The 17,925-nt window shown below is 47.5% G+C and overlaps 1 protein-coding gene across 3 annotated transcripts in view; it reads right to left on the bottom strand.

Moving 5' to 3' along the window:
• Positions 1-17,925, bottom strand: part of nkain4 (sodium/potassium transporting ATPase interacting 4) — a 139,664-nt gene that overhangs the window by 58,726 nt on the left and 63,013 nt on the right. For all 3 annotated transcript variants that reach the window (XM_064956020.1, XM_064956021.1, XM_064956019.1), the window contains exons 3-4: positions 15,916-15,996; positions 12,649-12,846 (exon numbers count right to left, since the gene is read on the bottom strand). In XM_064956020.1, the coding sequence (XP_064812092.1) occupies positions 12,649-12,846; positions 15,916-15,996 (279 nt within the window). The remainder of the gene's footprint in view (positions 1-12,648; positions 12,847-15,915; positions 15,997-17,925) is intronic.

Genomic DNA, 17,925 nt, shown 5'->3' with positions numbered 1-17,925 from the left:
TGTGTGTGTGTGTGTGTGTGTGTGTGTGTGTGTGTGTGTGTGTGTGTGTGTGTGTGTGTGTGCGTGCGTCTGTGTGTGCGTCTGTGTGTGCGTCTGTGTGTGCGTCTGTGTGTGCACGTGTGTGCGTCTGTGTGTGCGTCTGTGTGTGCGTCTGTGTGTGCGTCTGTGTGTGCGTCTGTGTGTGCGTCTGTGTGTGCGTCTGTGTGTGCGTCTGTGTGTGCGTCTGTGTGTGCACGTGTGTGTGGACTGGAAAATAACAGGTGGATGTGGTCCCTGCAGCCCCTATCTCATCATATTCTGCCTGTCGTTAAACACACCTGCACGCACACACACACACACACACACGCACACGCAGGGGCAGAGGGGGCCAGGTAGAGGGGGCTGTATCCAAAGATAACACAAAACACATTCAACACAAACTCACACATGCACACACAGAGAGTTCTACCCAAATTTTTCTTTAAATTTCTCTTTTCTTTTATTTCACCTTTATTTAACCAGGTAGGCCAGTTGAGAACAAGTTCTCATTTACAACTGCGACTTGGCCAAGATAAAGCAAAGCAGTGCGACAAACAACACAGCGTTACACATGGGATTAACAAACGTACAGTCAATAACACAAAACACACAAAACACACTGTATGCAGTGTGGGCAAATGAAGTAAGGAGGTAAGGCAATAAATAGGCCAATAGTGGCGAAGTAAATACAATTTAGCAATTTACACTGGAGTGATAGGTGTGCAGATGAGGATGTGCAAGTAGAAATACTGGTGTGCAAAGAGCAGAAAAACAAATCAAATATGGGGATGAGGTAGGTAGTTGGATGGGCTATTTACAGATCGGTAAGCTGCTCTGACAGCTGACGCTTAAAGTTAGTGACGGAGATATCTCCAATTCAGTAATTTTATCAATTCGTTCTTGTCATTGGCAGCAGAGAACTGGAAGAAAAGGCGGCCAAAGTAGGCGTTTACTTTGGGGGTGACCAATGAAATATACCTGCTGGAGCGCGTGCTACGGGTGGGTGTTGCTATGGTGACCAGTGAGCTGAGAGACGTATAGATGACCTGGAGCCAGTGGGTTTGGCAACAAATATTTTGCGAGGACCAGCCAAAATAGAGCATACAGGTCGCAGTGGTGGGTAGTATATGGGGCTTTGGTGACAAAATGGATGGCACTGTGATAGACTGCATCCAATTTGCTGAGTAGTGTTGGAGGCTATTTTGTAAATGACATCGCCGAAATCAAGGATCGGTAGGATAGTCAGTTTTATGAGGGTATGTTTGGCAGCATGAGTGAATGAGGCTTTGTTGCGAAATAGGAAGCCGATTCTAGATTCTAGATTTAACTTTGGATTGGAGATGCTTAATGTGAGTCTGGAAGGAGAATTTACAGTCTAGCCAGACACCTAGGTATTTAATGTGACCCCTTTTACCCACACGGATATATATTCTCTCTCTGTCCTGTCCTGTGGCTCTGTTGGTGAACAGAGGCCTCGGACCAACTTGCTTAGGGGACTTTTCTCCAGATTAATCTCTCTGTAGGTGATGGCTTTGTTATGGAAGGTTTGAACTTCCTTTTAAGTGGTTGTAGAATTTTACGTCTCTTTTCTGGATTTGGATAATTAGCGGGTATTTGGATAATTAGCGGGTATCGGCCTAACTCTGCTCTGTATGCATTATTTAACATTTTACGTTGTACATGTCACATTTTATGTTCCCTTTGATGGCATAGAAGGCCCTTCTTGCCTTGTCACTCAGATCTTCACAGCAACGGTGTCTAGATGGAATTTGTATTTGTGCTCTCTCTCGCTCTCTGTCATGGTTCCTCTTGGCACCAGAAGGCGGCAGAGATCGCACTAAATACTTTTATTGGACTCTGGTGTGTCTTATTATTTCATTAATGTGTCCCTGTTAAAAGAGGTGTGTTTTCTGTGGTCTTTTGCAGAAGCTTGAATTGTTTACCGTGTTGGTTCGTTTCCTGAGTGAGTTTTTGAGACCGATAACCCAACCACACCGCTCGCGTTGCAAAATACATGAAGAAATCTATGTTATTCAATTATTGCACCCACACTGCTTGCCCTCGTCAACGAGCGTCTGCATTGCCAAGGGCTAAAATAGAAGTAATTTCTATTTCTGATGCAGATCACGCTGCAAGTCCTGCCTCTCCCATCTACTCATTGGTTTATAGAAGCAGGTACCCATGTGCCATCTCCTCATTGGTTATACCCACGTGGGTGATTGAAAGATGAACTGTGTTGACGGTCATCGTGGTAATACTATGAAAGTTTAGATGCCAATCACCATTTAAGTTCAACGATTTAAAAAAGCCTGGAAGGTGGAGAAATGACTAGAAATTATTCGGTTGACCGTTTTATGTGTGGATTAATTGTCGGAGCAGAGGACCTTGTGCATTTCAGATAAAACAACTCAATGTTTATATCCCAGGACAAATTAGCTAGCAACAGCAAGCTAGCTAAATAGGACAAATTAGCTAGCAAGTGCAAGGTAACTAGCTAAATTGCCATAAATGTTTAATGCTTTCGACCTGTCCCCAAATTAATGTAATTGGTTCAGAGTTTGTTTTGATATTTTAACCTGCGTGTCGTAATCGCGTTTGGTGTGGGGGGACAAAATACATTTATGCACGATGGCGTACGATGGCGCAGCTGGTTTGGATTCCGTGTGAGTGTTTGTTGTTTTGTTTTTTTCAAGTGTACTGTGATCCTTTGGCTACCGTTTATCAGTAAAGTCTTCAGTTTAACCTTAACCCCTGATTCCTCATCTGGTGTCTTCTCTGCACCTGGCTCCAACCTTACCAAGTCAAAGCAAGCTTCTGACACAACATGGACACAGCAGAGATCACCCAGATCTGGAATGTGGTAGCCCACCAAGGAGCACTGTTAAGACGGCAGCAAGAACAGCTCTCCCAAATCTCCGGGACCTTACGGGGCACTTGCCAAGTTCCTCCAACCATGGCACGCCCCCAATCCAGGAGGAGCCAATGCCCAGGTCACATTGCCCAGTGCTACAGATGTTGTTGTTATGGTTCCTCCAGGGAACCAGCACCGGGAACCCAAGATCCCAGCCCCTGAGCGGTATGACAGCCACCCAAGAGGATGCAAGGGGTTCCTCATGTAGTGTTATCTTGTGTTTGAGCTACAGTCCTCCTTGTTCCACACGATCGGGCCATGATCAACTACATAATCTCTCTACTCTCGGGCAAGGCCCTGGCGTGGGTAACGACGGTGTGGGAACAACAGCTAACATCTTGCAGATCCATCCAGTAGCCTTCACAGCCGAGCTACGACAAGTCTTCGACCACCCAGACAGCGGACGAGAAGCGGCCAGCCGACTGTTCAACCTCCGCCAAGGGGCCAGACCAATGGCTGACTTCGCCATTGAGTTCCTCACCCTCGCCGCCGAGAGTGGGTGGAATACGGAGGCCACTTTCCATCAGGGTCTAACTCCATCAAAGATGAACTGGCCGCTCTGGAACTAGGAGAGGACATCGAGTCCCTGATAATGCTGGCAATCAGGCTAGACAACCGCATCCGGTAATGGGTGAGACGGGGCCATTTTGACACCAGGGTCTAACTCCATCAAAGATGAACTGGCCGCTCTGGAACTAGGAGAGGACATCGAGTCCCTGATAATGCTGGCAATCAGGCTAGACAACCGCATCCGGTAATGGGTGAGACGGGGCCATTTTGACACCACTCCAGCATTCCAGTATTCTGAGCACCCCGAGCCCAGCATGGAGAATCCCATGCAGCTGGGTCGCACATGCCTGAGCCCATAAGAGCATTACAGGCGCATGCGCAAAGGCTGTTGCCGGAGGTCTTGGCCATCTTTGTGCTACCTGCCCAGAGCTGACGGGAAACACCAGGGCTTGCCAGGACAGGGGGAGACCCTTATAAGCTGTGCATTTACCTCCCGGCTACCCAGTCACCGTCTGTTACTAACTGTAACCCTCTACTGGGACAACCGTCAGCAGCAGATTCAAGCCTTTGTGGACTCCGGGGCCGCAGATAATTTAATTGATCAAAACTTCGCCAGAGAGTTACAGATCCCCTGCATGAAATGTCCCATCCCTTGAAGACCAAGACTTTTCCGCTCTCCCTCCCGAATACTTCGACCTCTGGGAGGACTTCAGCGAGAGGCAGGTCTCCACCCTTCCCCCTCATTGTCCTTATGACTGTGCCATAGAACTCCTACCCGGCACCACACTTCCCCGTGGTTGTCTGTACTCCATCTCGACCCCTGAAGCAGCAATTATGGACAATTACATCCGGGAGTCCCTGGAGGCAGGTTTCATTCGCCCCTCTACAACGCCTCTGCAATGCTTACAATCTGATGAGAATCAGGGAGGGAGATGAGTGGAAGACTGCCTTTAACACCCCTAGTGGCCACTATGAGTATTTAGTCATGCCCTTCAGATTTTCGAACTCACCAGCAGTCTTTCAAGCTGTGGTCAATGACACCCTGAGGGATATGTTGAATCGGTTCATCTTTGTTTACCTCAACGACACCCTGATCCTCCAAGACCCTTCCGGAACACATACTGCACGTCCGCCTAGTCCTGAGAACACTCCTGCAGAGTCAACTATATGTCAAGATAGAGAAGTGTGAGTTCCACGTATCCCAGGTTTCCTTCCTGGGTCACATTATCTCTACCGCAGGCATCCAAATGGACCCTGTAAAGATTGAGGCGGTCGCTGACTGGTCCCGTCTCACCTCACTCAAGCAGGTCCAGCGGTTCCTCGGGTTTGCCAATTTTTACAGGCGTTTTATACACAACTTTGGTGCAGTGGCAGCGCCTCTCACCGTCCTATCCCGCGAGTCCCAGATCCATTTTGCTGGACCCCCGAGGCTGACAGGGCATTCATTGAGCTCGAGGGACTTTTCACCTCTGGACCCATCCTCGTTCATCTTGATCCAACTCGTCCCTTTGTGGTGGAGGTGGACACTGGAGCAGGGGAGGTCCATTCACAGTGGAATGAGGGGGACAAGTAACTGCACCCATGCGCCGTTCTCTCCAAGCAGTTAACACCAGCGGAACACAACTACGATGTAGGAAACCGGGAGCTCCTGGCAGATAAGTGGGCTCTTGAGGGGTGGAGACACTGGTTGAAGGGAGCACCTCATCTTTTGTGATCTGGAAGGACCATAAGAATTTGGTTTCCGTTCAAGAATGGAGACCACGGTCCGACAAGCCCAGACCCGATAACCTGACCCCGGCGGGGGACCCATTAACAGACTTTACATTCGGCGATCAGCCCATGTCCTGAGTACTGCAATGGGAACACTCCTCTAAATTAGCTGGGCATCCAGGAGTTAATTGGACATTGGTGTTCCTGAGGCAGAAATTCTGGTGTCCGAACATGATGGAGGATGTGAGATCCTTGTTGCGGCCTGTTCCATCTGTCCCTAAAGCAAGACTTCATGTCAGCTGGGTTGCTCCAACCTCTGCCCATCCCCAGGAGGAACTGGTCTCATCTGTCTGTAGACTTTACCTCCATCTCAAGGACTTACCACTATCCTGGTGGCCGTAGATCGGTTCTCCAAGGCAGCCCATTTCATCGTCTTACACAAGTTGCCTTCAGTGAACGAGACCGCTGAGCTCATGATTATCAATGTCTTTCGACTACACAGACTTCCCCAAGGACATTGTCTCAGATCGTGGAACCCAGTTCGTAGAAAGGTATTCTGTTCCCTGCTGGGGACATCGGTGAGTGTCTCCCAGGGGTTCCAACCTTAGTCGAATGGACAAACTGAGCGGACCAACCAAGAGTTTTTAGAAGTTCCTCCGCTGATTTGTCTCCAATCAGGCCAGCAACTGAAGCAAGTTCCTCATCTGGGCAGAGTTTGCTCATAACACACTGCCTGCCGAACTCGTCCACTGGACTGTCGCCGTTTGAGTGTCAGTTCGGGTTTCCCTCCATTTTCTGAACAAGAGGCCGAAGCGGGGGTGCAATCAGCCAAGGCGTTCATTTGACGATGTTGCCGCACATAGATCAGAGCGCGATCCTCCTTGCTCCGCTCCTCTGCCCGACACCAACATCAGGCAAACCGGCACCGAAGACCTTTTCGGCTCCTCCGACCGGGTCAACGGGTGTGGCTGTCCAACTGTGATCTTCCCTTAAAAAGGTGGTCTCGCACATCAACCCAGTCGCATCAACCCAGTCACCTTTAGTCTCCAGCTTCCCAGGTTCATGAGGGTCTGTCTGTCCTTTCATGTCTCAAGCTGGTAAGGACCAGTCCATTCTCTCCACCCACACCTGCTCCTCCGCGCCCTCGACTTGTGGATGGCCGCCCGGCCTACACGGTTCGGCGTCTGGAGGCTCGGGTCCAAGTGACCCTGCAGTACCTGGTGGACTGGGAGGGCTACGGAGTGGGCGCCTGCCCGGTACATCCTGGATCCGTTTTCTTGTAAGAGACTTCAAACAACTACGTGGTGGTCGTCATGGCTCCGAGGCTAGAGCCGCTCCTAGGCGGCGGGGTACAGTCATGGTTCTTCCTGACAGAGACCATGCTAGAGACTTTTATTGGACTCAGGTGTGTCTTATTATTTCATGATTGTGTGTCTGTTAAAAGAGGTGTTTTCCCTTGTTCTTTGCAGAAGCTTGAATTGTTTACCGTGTGCATTTGTTTCCTGAGTGAGTTTGAGCCTTTCCAGTGTACTGTGATCCTGCGGCTACTGTTTCTCAGTGAAGTCTTATGTTTATCCTTAACCACTGATTCCTCATCTGGTCTCTTATCTGCACCTGGGTCCAAACTGATCACATCTCTCTCTATACCCTTCTGTCCCTCCCCACCCCCCACGGCCTCTCTGATGTTTAACTGATCCTTTTTTGGGCGAAAAATTCTCTGTTCCCCTAAAAATAGATAAAGTAAAGCTCTATGTTGAGACTCTTTGGGGTTTAATATGAGGCAGTCGTGTTTTGATTATGCTATCTGAATAGCATGTCACTGACTCTCCAAAGCCCAGCTCGAGACAAAATGATCTATCCTTCTTCCCCCTCTTTCTCTCCAATCTTTCCCTCTCTTCTCTCTCCTCCTTCCCCCATTTCCCTTCATCCCTCTTTCTATTCCTCTCTCGCTTTAGCTAGACTAAACAGATGTATACATGTTTTAATACTGATATATACTGAGCTTTAATGCAGCATGTGTTATCAACAGTGTATTACTGCTTCAAAGTGGTGGAACAAGCTTCACAAGCTACACTCCTGCTGAACAGTAGCTAAAATTTCACACGGGCGTTTCATTAGTGGTTGAAAGCTTCTTTATTTGATGGTCTCATCTACATAAAAGGGACACACGCCTAACACCAGTAGCATAACACACACACAACAGCAGAGTGTCAGAGTGCAAACACAGGCCTCCAGATACAGCTGTCACACAGACAGACTCCCAACAGCAGCTATATCACTCCTTCATACAGCTGGCTGTTTACTGTAGACATCGGAGTTAAGGGCCTCTCACATACACACACACCTGCATACCCGTGCATACCCACCTAGAGCAATAATAGGGGTCACTCCACCGCGGGCCTCTCGTGTGAACCCCTCAATCATCCAGTGACAAACATTCATCAATCAGCCACACAGGAATAGAGGAGGAAAAAAGGGGGTAGGTTTCCATCACTTGAAACATCCACCAACCAGTGTTAATGTGGGAACAGAAAGCCAAGGAACACCACACACACACACACACACACACACACACACACACACACACACACACACACACACACACACACACACACACACACACACACACACACACACACACACACACACACACACACACTATGACTGCACTTTGCACCATCCAGTGGGGTTTCTCCATATCTCCACTGCTCTCCCAGGGATTCTTACACACACAAAATCCTACTCTTTTCAACTTGTTCCTTCAGAGTGCGAGAAAAAAATGGTCTCCCTTTTTTTTTCTCCTTCCTTCCCTCCCTCCCTCCCTCCCTCCCTCCCTCCCTCACTCTCTCTCCTAACGACCCTGACCTTTTCTCTCCCATCTCTGGAGGAAAGTTATCTTCTCATATACATTGTTTATGTAACAGATGATGTATGGAGACAGGGGGAGGACAACAGGAGGAGAGAAAAATAGAAGGAGAGAAAGAGAGAAGAGATGCTCTGGGGTAGAGGAGAGATGCTCTGGGGTAGAGGAGAGGGAGAGCCTGTGTTGATGAACTAAAATGTTATGCTGACTGGCAATGACAATAAAATCAGTTGATATTGGAAGTATTGATCATCTATAGGAACCCCATAGAGAGAGAGAGAGAGAAAGAGAGAGAGATGACGATGAAAGATATATATCTCTTCCTCTCTTTCTGTACAGTATCCTCCCCTCTTCACCTCCTCCAGTCACATCAAAACATGAAGAATGTAACTGGTAGGACAAGAGCACTAACTGCCTCCAGTATTGGTCAGTACTCAAATTATTCATCATAATGAACCATTCTGCTCCCAGGCTAAATATTTAATGGGCTTTCCAGGGTGACCTTGTACAGTCCACACAAAGACAAAGGGAAACACCCCTCCCTCTCCTCTCCCTCACTTCCCTCCTCTTTAACAATCAAGGAAAGAGAGGAAAACCAAAACAACTCAGTGAGATTTTATAGACTCAATCTCCCTCTCCCAGAGAGAGCTGTTCCCACGGTGACAGAATAGAATGCCTGGAGGACAATACCATCTTAGTACAAAGTGCGGGTGGGGGGGGATTCGGGTGGTGAATGTTAGAACCTAAGCCTGAGGTCCAGCATGAGATAAAGAAGGATTAGACAGAGTTTCTGTCATAAAGAAAGGAGGCTGTGGGCTGCTGTTGGACTCAACCATTTGAAACGTTTCATTGAAAGTTGTTCTATTTGGCTCCCAGAGCAAATATAGCCTGATGACATCATTGTCTAATCCTTCTTCATCTGTTATAGCCTGAGGTAAGGAGTAGTACATCATTTCAGAACACAGGCCACAGGACTCTATTTTCCCAAGGAGCTTTAGTGGGGTGGAGGATTAAGTAGAAGTTACCCCTAAACACTCATACAGGGTCACCGCCCTAATGGTTAAGATTTGGATCGGGGGAGTGAGGGTAATCTGATCCTAGACCTGTGTTGGAGGGCAAATTCTACCTTGATTGTCGATGGGGCAGTGTGAATGGGATAGTGCCTGGGGTGAGAACCATGAGCACCTCTACCTATTTATGTAATCATGACTAATCTCCCCTCTAGAGGGCCTGTGAAAACATGACTGTGTGCATGTGCGTGCATCAGTGATTGGGAGTGTCCTAAACCCCTCTACACTACATCCCCACACACAGAGTAACGGAAGATGGATGGCTGACTATCTGTGAGCTATCACATAGGTCAAACACACCATACCTGTGTCTTTCTCCGGGGTGGGACCCTCTCAGACACCGTTGGAGGCATGAAGACAGATGAAAACGCGAAATCGACTAAATTAACGTTACTGTGTGAATTAAATTGTCATGTTTGGATTGTTTCAAGAGTTCATAAAGAGATACACATTTGTCCTGTTTTATTTGGTTCGTCAAAGAGCAGCAGCTCCTATCATTTGAATTGAGTTGATTAGATTAGAACCCGGCTGGGTTTTCCTGTCTTTTGTTTTTGTTAGCAAAGTGCAAAGAAATGTTCGTTCAGGTTTTGGGTGAGTTTCTGCTTGAATTTGTTTAAAAGGACAATGAATTTGTTCCTACTTGGAGAACTTGTCACCAAGCTCCCGTGTGTATCAGACAGTTCTTTTCTCTTGGAGATGATTCTGAACTGAAGACGTGTGTGTCCACTTGAAGTCTTAGTCTATTGGTGATAGTCATTTACTCTGAGCAGTCTGTAATGTATCATGCAGTTCATGTACAATGGAATTGTTTGAGCATTAATTCTTTCATGACTAATTATATTAGTTGAATTGAGTAAACGTATTCCTCGTTTTACAGAGTAGTTCTTTGATTGACTACACGTTCATCATTTAGCAGGTCTATTGGTAGTTGTCATATACACTCCATGTGCTTGGGTACCACCTTGACATCTCTGATCTGCTTGCCTCAATAAATTAATGCTAGAACATTGGTTACCAGAATGAGCTATTTATATCTCTTAATAATTGCATAAGATGCAAGTTAAACACATGTTCATTATAGCCACACTACATGGTGATGAGAGGCTCGGTACCTTGGACAGATCCTCTAGAGACAGGGCCTGTTGCTTTTACTCACATAATATTGGAGTCAGATTGATAAATGTAGTTATATCTCTCTCTCTCTCTCTATATATATATATATATACATATACACAGTATATATTAAATAGTGACCCTTCCTCAGACGATGGGGATTTCTATACCCCTACACAGCAGTCCCCCTGAGCAGCATGATTCACTAGGCAGGGTAGGGCCCATCGTTCGAGGGTCGCTGTCATTCATAGAAAGGTCAGAGTTACTAAATCATCTACTGAATGGGCTGTAAGTTGCACATCAGATTGTATTATAGTAGATTACATTCACTTACAAGTGTCCCTGCTATTGGACAGTTTAAGGATATCTGTATCTCTGCCCTGTCTTGCTATAGCAAGGCTTCACAGTCACCTAAAACAGAACCTGGCATGCCACTATCTCAGAGATGATGTCCTAGTTGATGGAGGTATCGGCCCAGGACCGGAGTCACTGCTCTGCCATTGGGTTATAATCATTCAGGGAGCTACACATCTCCCGGACTGATCTATGTTGTGTGTGTGCTTGTGTCTGTTGTGTTTTCAACAGGGTGGTTGATAATATTGCTTTATGATTACAGTATTTCAACAAGCTCACAAAGCATGGCTCGCCCAGCCAAAACAACACAGATATATATTTCATTCAGCGAGATAAAGAGAGGGAGGGAGAAAGATAAAGCACGACACAGGCAGAGGGAGAGAGACAGAGAGAGAGAGAGAGAGAGAGAGCACGAGAGGACGAGAGAGGGAGAACGAGAGAACTAGAGAGGGAGAACGAGAGGACGAGAGAGGGAGAGAGGGAGCACGACAGGGTCCGAGGGAGGGAGAGAGAGAACGACAGGGTCCGAGGGAGGGAGAGAGAGAGAGAATGACAGGGTTTGAGGGAGAGAGAGAGAGAGAGAGCACGACAGGGTCTGAGGGAGGGAGAGAGATAGAGAGAACGACAGGGTTCGAGGGTGGGAGAGAGAGAGAGCACGACAGGGTACGAGGGAGGGAGGGAGAGTGAGAAAGAACACGACAGGGTTCGAGGGAGGGAGAGAGAGAGAACGACAGGGTCTGAGGGAGGGAGAGAGAGAGAACGACAGGGTCCGATGTTGGGAGAGAGAGAGAGAGAGAGCACGACAGGGGCCGAGGGAGAGAGAGAACGACAGGGGCCGAGGGAGGGAGGGAGAGAGAGAGAGCACGACAGAGACCGGGGGAGGGAGAGAGAGAGAGCACGACAAGGGCCGAGGGAGGGAGAGAAAGAGAGAGCACGACAGGGGCCGAGGGAGGGAGGGAGAGAAAGAGAGCACGACAGGGGACGAGGGAGGGAGAGAGAGAGAGCACGACAGGGGCCGAGGGAGGGAGGGAGAGAGAGAGAGCACGACAGGGGCCGAGGGAGGGAGGGAGGGAGAGAGAGAGAGCAACGACAGGGGCCAAAGGAGGGAGGGAGAGAGAGAGAGCATGACAGGGGCCCAAGGGAGGGAGGGAGAGAGAGAGAGAGCACGACAGGGTTCGAGGGAGGGAGAGAGAGAGAGAGCATGACAGGGGCCGAGGGAGGGAGAGAGAGAGAGCACGACAGGGGCCGAGGGAGGGAGAGAGAGAGAGCACGACAGGGGCCGAGGGAGGGAGAGAGAGAGAGCACGACAGGGGCCGAGGGAGGGAGAGAGAGGAGCACGACAGGGGCCGAGGGAAGGAGAGAGAGAGAGCACGAGAGGCCGAGAGAGGGAATGAGAGCACTACAGGGGCTGAGAGAGAGAGAGCACGACAGGGTCTGAGAGAGCACGACAGGGGCAAGGGAGGGAAAGAGCAAGACAGGGACGAGGGAGGGAAAGAGCACAAGAGGCAGAGGGAGGGAGGGAGGGAGGGAACGACAGGGTCCGATGGTGGGAGAGAGAGAGAGAGAGAGAAGAGAGAGAGCACGACAGGGGCAAGGGAGGGAAAGAGCAAGACAGGGACGAGGGAGGGAAAGAGCACAAGAGGCAGAGGGAGGGAGGGAGGGAGGGAGGGAGGGAGGGAGGGAGGGAGGGAGGGAGGGAGGGAGGGAGGGAGGGAGGGAGGGAGGGAGGGAGGGAGGGAGGGAGGGAGGGAGGGAGGGAGGGAACGACAGGGTCCGATGGTGGGAGAGAGAGAGCATGACAGGGGCAAGGGAGGGAAAGAGCAAGACAGGGACGAGGGAGGGAAAGAGCACAAGAGGCAGAGGGAGGGAAGGTGGGAGGGAGGGAGGGAGAGCACAAGAGGGAGGGAGAGAGAGACAAACTAATAACAACTGGGTCTATAGAGAACAGATCTCGGTCTCCTGATCCACTCTCCAATATCTCTACCAATAACCCAAACACAGGGGGCCATTACAATCACAGTGACTAGACTTCCACTGTGAGAGACACGACCGGTGATGTTGTCTGTGTGTGTGCATAAAGGTATAACACCACTACTCACAGCGATGAGGATCTGTGTTCCACTGTGTAGGATCTCTATGAACTGGTACTCCATGAGACAGCCCATGACAGAGATGTAGGACTGGCTGTCCACGGTGCCCACCCCTGGCTGGGTCATCTCTCTCCTCACACACCCTGGACCGTGTTCCCTCCACCACGAGTGGTGAGCCGAGATGTTAAACGTCAGCAGGTCACTGTCCTGTAACAAGAGGTTGAATACACACATTAACATGTAACAAAATATACACAGACAAACACACATTTGTAAATAGACAAACACACATATGGACCTACACACACACACACACACATATGGACCTACACAAACACACATATGGACCTACACAAACACACATATGGACCTACACAAACACACATATGGACCTACAAACACACACACAAACGTCTAACAATCCTCCAATAAAGCAATCTAACCCCACAGCTGCACTGCAGTCAGAAGGTCTAACCGAGAAGCTCCCTTTCAACACTGTCATTGTTATTCACTCACAGACCCTAAGGCACAAATCAACCCTCCACGTGACTAGATCCAAGGTTCATTTACAGGGAGGGATCACTGTTGGGTTGTGTGTGTGTGTGTATGTGCTATCATTACAGGGTTTGAATGAGTCATGAGGTGTGTGTGTATGTAGGTGCATAGTGGATTTGGTTGGGTCCAGAATAAGATTCAGTGTGTGTGTGTCGTCCATTAGATGTCTACCCTCCTGGCCAATATATTCAGGGTTGGGATGGAAGGCTCCATCTGTTGTGTTGCAGCCCAGCCCCAGCCCCCAGCAGCTGGTCTCTACATGCCTCATTATACGAGCCGAGAACAGGCTGAGCTGGGGCCCACACACACACACACACACACACACACACACACACACACACACACACACACACACACACACACACACACACACACACACACACACACACACACACACACACACACACACACACACACACACACACACACACACACACACACACACACACACACACACACACACACACACACACACCTCTGTCCCCAAACAACCACAGATCCAAATATTTTGACATGAATATTCATTTTCACAGATCAATGTAGATCCCCATCACTGAGTGAGTCCATCTGGGTGTGACGAAGAGGCAGAGAGCTGATCAACAGAGGACAGGGAGGCAATGGACAAAGGAGAGGAGTGGAGGAGGAGGGGTCAGGCCAGGGTGCGACAGGAAAGAAGGGAGAGAGAAAAGGAGGGAGGGGATAGAATGAGAAGAGCGTGGAGGAGGACAAATGTAGGCTGAATGAGACAAGGACAAAGAGAATAGATGGAGAGAGTAAAATAGAAGTGGACAGAGGGGAGAAAAGAGAAGAGGAGTCAGGAGGGGGAAGAGTAAAGGACAAAGTGATGGATGTGGAGGTGACAGCACACACATACTGTACCTTTCTTTGTCCAGATGAACAACTCATCTGCTAAAAGAATCCCTGGGAGAGCAGTGGAGATATGGAGAAACCCCACTGGATGGTGCAAAGTGCAGTCATAGTGTGTGTGTGTGTGTGTGTGTGTGTGTGTGTGTGTGTGTGTGTGTGCTTAGAAGCTTGATCCTTGGAGAGAGATGGGTCAGTATAGTGTGTGTGAGATCTCTATATAGTGAAGATGACTGTAGTATACAAAGGAAAATCAAACCACTCTTTCACAACTTCTGGCATGTTTAATTACAACGTCGTTACCTCTTAGCAGTGTGAGCTTTGACACAATACAATCTAAGACACTAACTGGCTAAAATGTTGGGTATACCACACAAAGACACATTTCCCGAGACACACTCATGCACACACACAGACTGTCCATAGGACATACGATTGGGAGTAGGCATATTAGTATGTGACAGAGTGTTTTCGGTGTTAGCCCTCTTATTGGATCAGGAGCTGATTTAACCCCTCGTAACCTGACTGTTACTCCACATGAGACAGATTGGACACCCGGGGTTAACCCTGGACATGGGTGGAACAGTGTCATGAGAACTAGGGAAAATATAGCGGACTAGTATCAACCTTACACATGGCAGCATGAAAACAGAATGAGCAGTTAACTGCAGTCTCTCTCTCTCTCTCTCTCTCTCTCTCTAACACACAATTCAGATATGATCAAACAGTCTCAGCACTCAGATCACACTTCTCAAACTGTGAGTAGAAAGGGAAATGACCAAAATCCCAAACGCGACACTCTGTTGGCACGGAAACAGAGACTCAGGAGACCTGTCAGGCTGTGTGTATGTGGTAGCGCGGCATCTTCCTGAGGCTGAGCCCTCTACTCTCTGAACCCTGACACTGAGAATCTTGGAATATGTTTTCCACCACCTGGCTCCCACCTCCCTAGGATGACCACATGTTTTATTCAATGACACATAAATATATAGACATACCGTATCTCAAAATGGTGGAAGATACACACAAGTCATGGGAGCTCCAAAATGGAGGTAGTTGCCTTGTAGTTGCCCTGTAGTGTAGTTGACCTGTAGTGTAGTTTACTTTTAGTTGACCTATACTTGACCTGTAGTTTAGTTGACCTGTAGTGTAGTTGACCTGTAGTGTAGTTGACTTGTGAGTCAGAGAGAATAGGGCCTACCTTGGTCAACTACTGTAGTTGACCTGTAGTGTAGTTGACCAGTAGTGTAGTTGACCAGTAGTGTAGTTGACCTGTAGTGTAGTTGACTTGTGAGTCAGAGAGAATAGGGCCTACCTTGGTCAACTACTGTAGTTGACCTGTAGTGTAGTTGACCTGTAGTGTAGTTGCCTTGTGAGTCAGAGAGAATAGGGCCTACCTTGGTCAACTACTGTAGTTGACCTGTAGTGTGGTAGACCTGTAGTGTAGTTGACTTGTGAGTCAGAGAGAATATGGCCTACCTTGGTCAACTACTGTAGTTGACCTGTAGTGTAGTTGACCTGTAGTGTAGTTGACTTGTGAGTCAGAGAGAATAGGGCCTACCTTGGTCAACTACTGTAGTTGACCTGTAGTGTAGTTGACCAGTAGTGTAGTTGACCTGTAGTGTAGTTGCCTTGTGAGTCAGAGTGAATAGGACCTACCTTGGTCAACTACAGTAGTTGACCTGTAGTGTAGTTGACTTGTGAGTCAGAGCGAATAGGGCCTACCTTGGTCAACTACTGTAGTTGACCTGTAGTGTAGTTGACTTGTGAGTCCGAGCGAATAGGGCCTACCTTGGTCAACTACTGTAGTTGACCTGTAGTGTAGTTGACTTGTGAGTCAGAACGAATAGGGCCTACCTTGGTCAAGTCTCCCACATCCAGGTAGTAACAAATGATGAAGACATTCCAGGCCACCCAGAGAGCCATCCACACTGTGTACTGTATAGGACACAAACACAACACCAGTTAACTACATATTAACTACATGCATGGTGGAATATATACACACTTACAGACACATGGGTTCATAAAACATCAGAACACATCATACACTGAAATAAGTCAGAACAGAAATGAAAGATCTCTGTGTGAATGCTGTTATGGAACACACTCTACACTGCACTTCACCGTTCATTGATTCATGTGTACTACCCCCTCTGGCCTTCATGCTAAAGCTGCTGTTAGTCCATTAAGACTTGAAGGAGTTGGGTTTTAAACCAGCTGAGGGGCATAAACAGTAGTTCAGGATTGCTTTTATTTTCTCCAAACCTTTGGTGCACTTAGTGCAAAAGACGGTTGCATTGTTTTTCTTCTTTGGTTGAGATTTTAGTAATTGCACTCTTGGTTTTTGAGATTTTCATCATAGCAGCTTCAAGAGTTTTGTCCTTGTAGCCTCTGATTTTGAATGTATCTTTCATTCTTTTAGCATTGCTGTCAAAATCTGTCTGGTGGCCACAGATTGATTGGCTCTACCATATAGCATAACTGGCAATATGGTAGACCATTCTTGAGGGGAAGGGGATGCATACGATCCGCACATAGCAAGATATTGCGATCTGTGGGCTTTGTGTATAAGTTTGTGTGTAATGCATCATTCTCTTTGATGATCCATACATCCAGGTAGTTTATTTTTCTCTCATCAGTCTGCATGGTGAATTTGAGGTATTCAGAGCTCTCGTTTAGTAGAGTTTGGAATTAATTTTAGTTCCTGCTGACTTCCTTCCCAGAGCACAAAGACACTATTCACCCCCCTTGGCATTTTTCCAATTTTGTTGCCTTACAACCTGAAATTAAAATAGATTTTTTTGGGGGGGTTTGTGTAAATTACACAACATGCTTACCACTTTGAAGATGCAAAATATTTTTTATTGTGAAACAAACAAGAAAACCAAAAACAGAAAATATCATAAAATATTCACTTATTCACTTATGCTTATTTTTTCTTTAACCTCTTGATGCTCTGGGGGCGCTATTTCATTTTTGGATGAAAAACGTTCCCGTTTTAAACAAGATATTTTGTCACAAAAAGATGCTCGACTATGCATATAATTGATAGCTTTCGAAAGAAAACACTCTGACGTGTCCAGAACTACCAAGATATTTTCTGTGCGTGCCCTAGAACGTGAGCTTCAGGCAAAACCAAGATGAGACGGCATCCAGGAAATGAGCAGGATTTTTGAGGCTCTGTTTTCCATTGTCTCCTTATATGGCTGTGAATGTGAGAGGAGTAAGTCTGCCCTTTCTGTCGTTTCCCCAAGGTGTCTGCAGCATTGTGACGTATTTGTAGGCATATCATTGGAAGATTGACCATAAGAGACCACATTTACCAGGTGTCCGCCCAGTGTCCTGCGCCGAAATTGGTGCGCAAAAGTCAGCTGCAAGTATTTTTCCATGGAATTTAGAGAAGAATGCAAGCTTCCACGAACGATATATCAATGAAGAGATATGTGAAAAAACACCTTGAGGATTGATTCCAAACAACGTTTGCCATGTTTCGGGCCGATATTATGGAGTTAATTCGGAAAAAGTTTGACGTTGTAGGTGACTGAATTTTCGGTTCGTTTCGGTAGCCAAATGCGATGTACAAAACGGAACGATTTCTCCTACACACAGACACTTTCAGGAAAAACTGCGCATTTGGTATGTAACTGAGAGTCTCCTCATTGAAAACATCCGAAGCTCTTCAAAGGTAAATGATTTTATTTATTTGGTTATCTGGTTTTTGTGAAAATGTTGCGTGCTAAATGCTACTCAAAATGCTAAGCTAGCTTAGCATACTCTTACACATATTAGTCAATTTCTATGGTTCAAAAGCATTTTTTGAAAATCTGAGATGACAGTGTTGTTAAGAAAAGGCTAAGCTTGAGA

Source organism: Oncorhynchus masou, chromosome 33 (assembly GCF_036934945.1).
Source record: "Oncorhynchus masou masou isolate Uvic2021 chromosome 33, UVic_Omas_1.1, whole genome shotgun sequence".
In the NCBI taxonomy this organism is placed as follows: domain Eukaryota; kingdom Metazoa; phylum Chordata; class Actinopteri; order Salmoniformes; family Salmonidae; genus Oncorhynchus; species Oncorhynchus masou.
The sequence above is the reverse complement of the archived record's forward strand: the minus strand, read 5'-3'. Positions and strand labels throughout refer to the sequence as shown.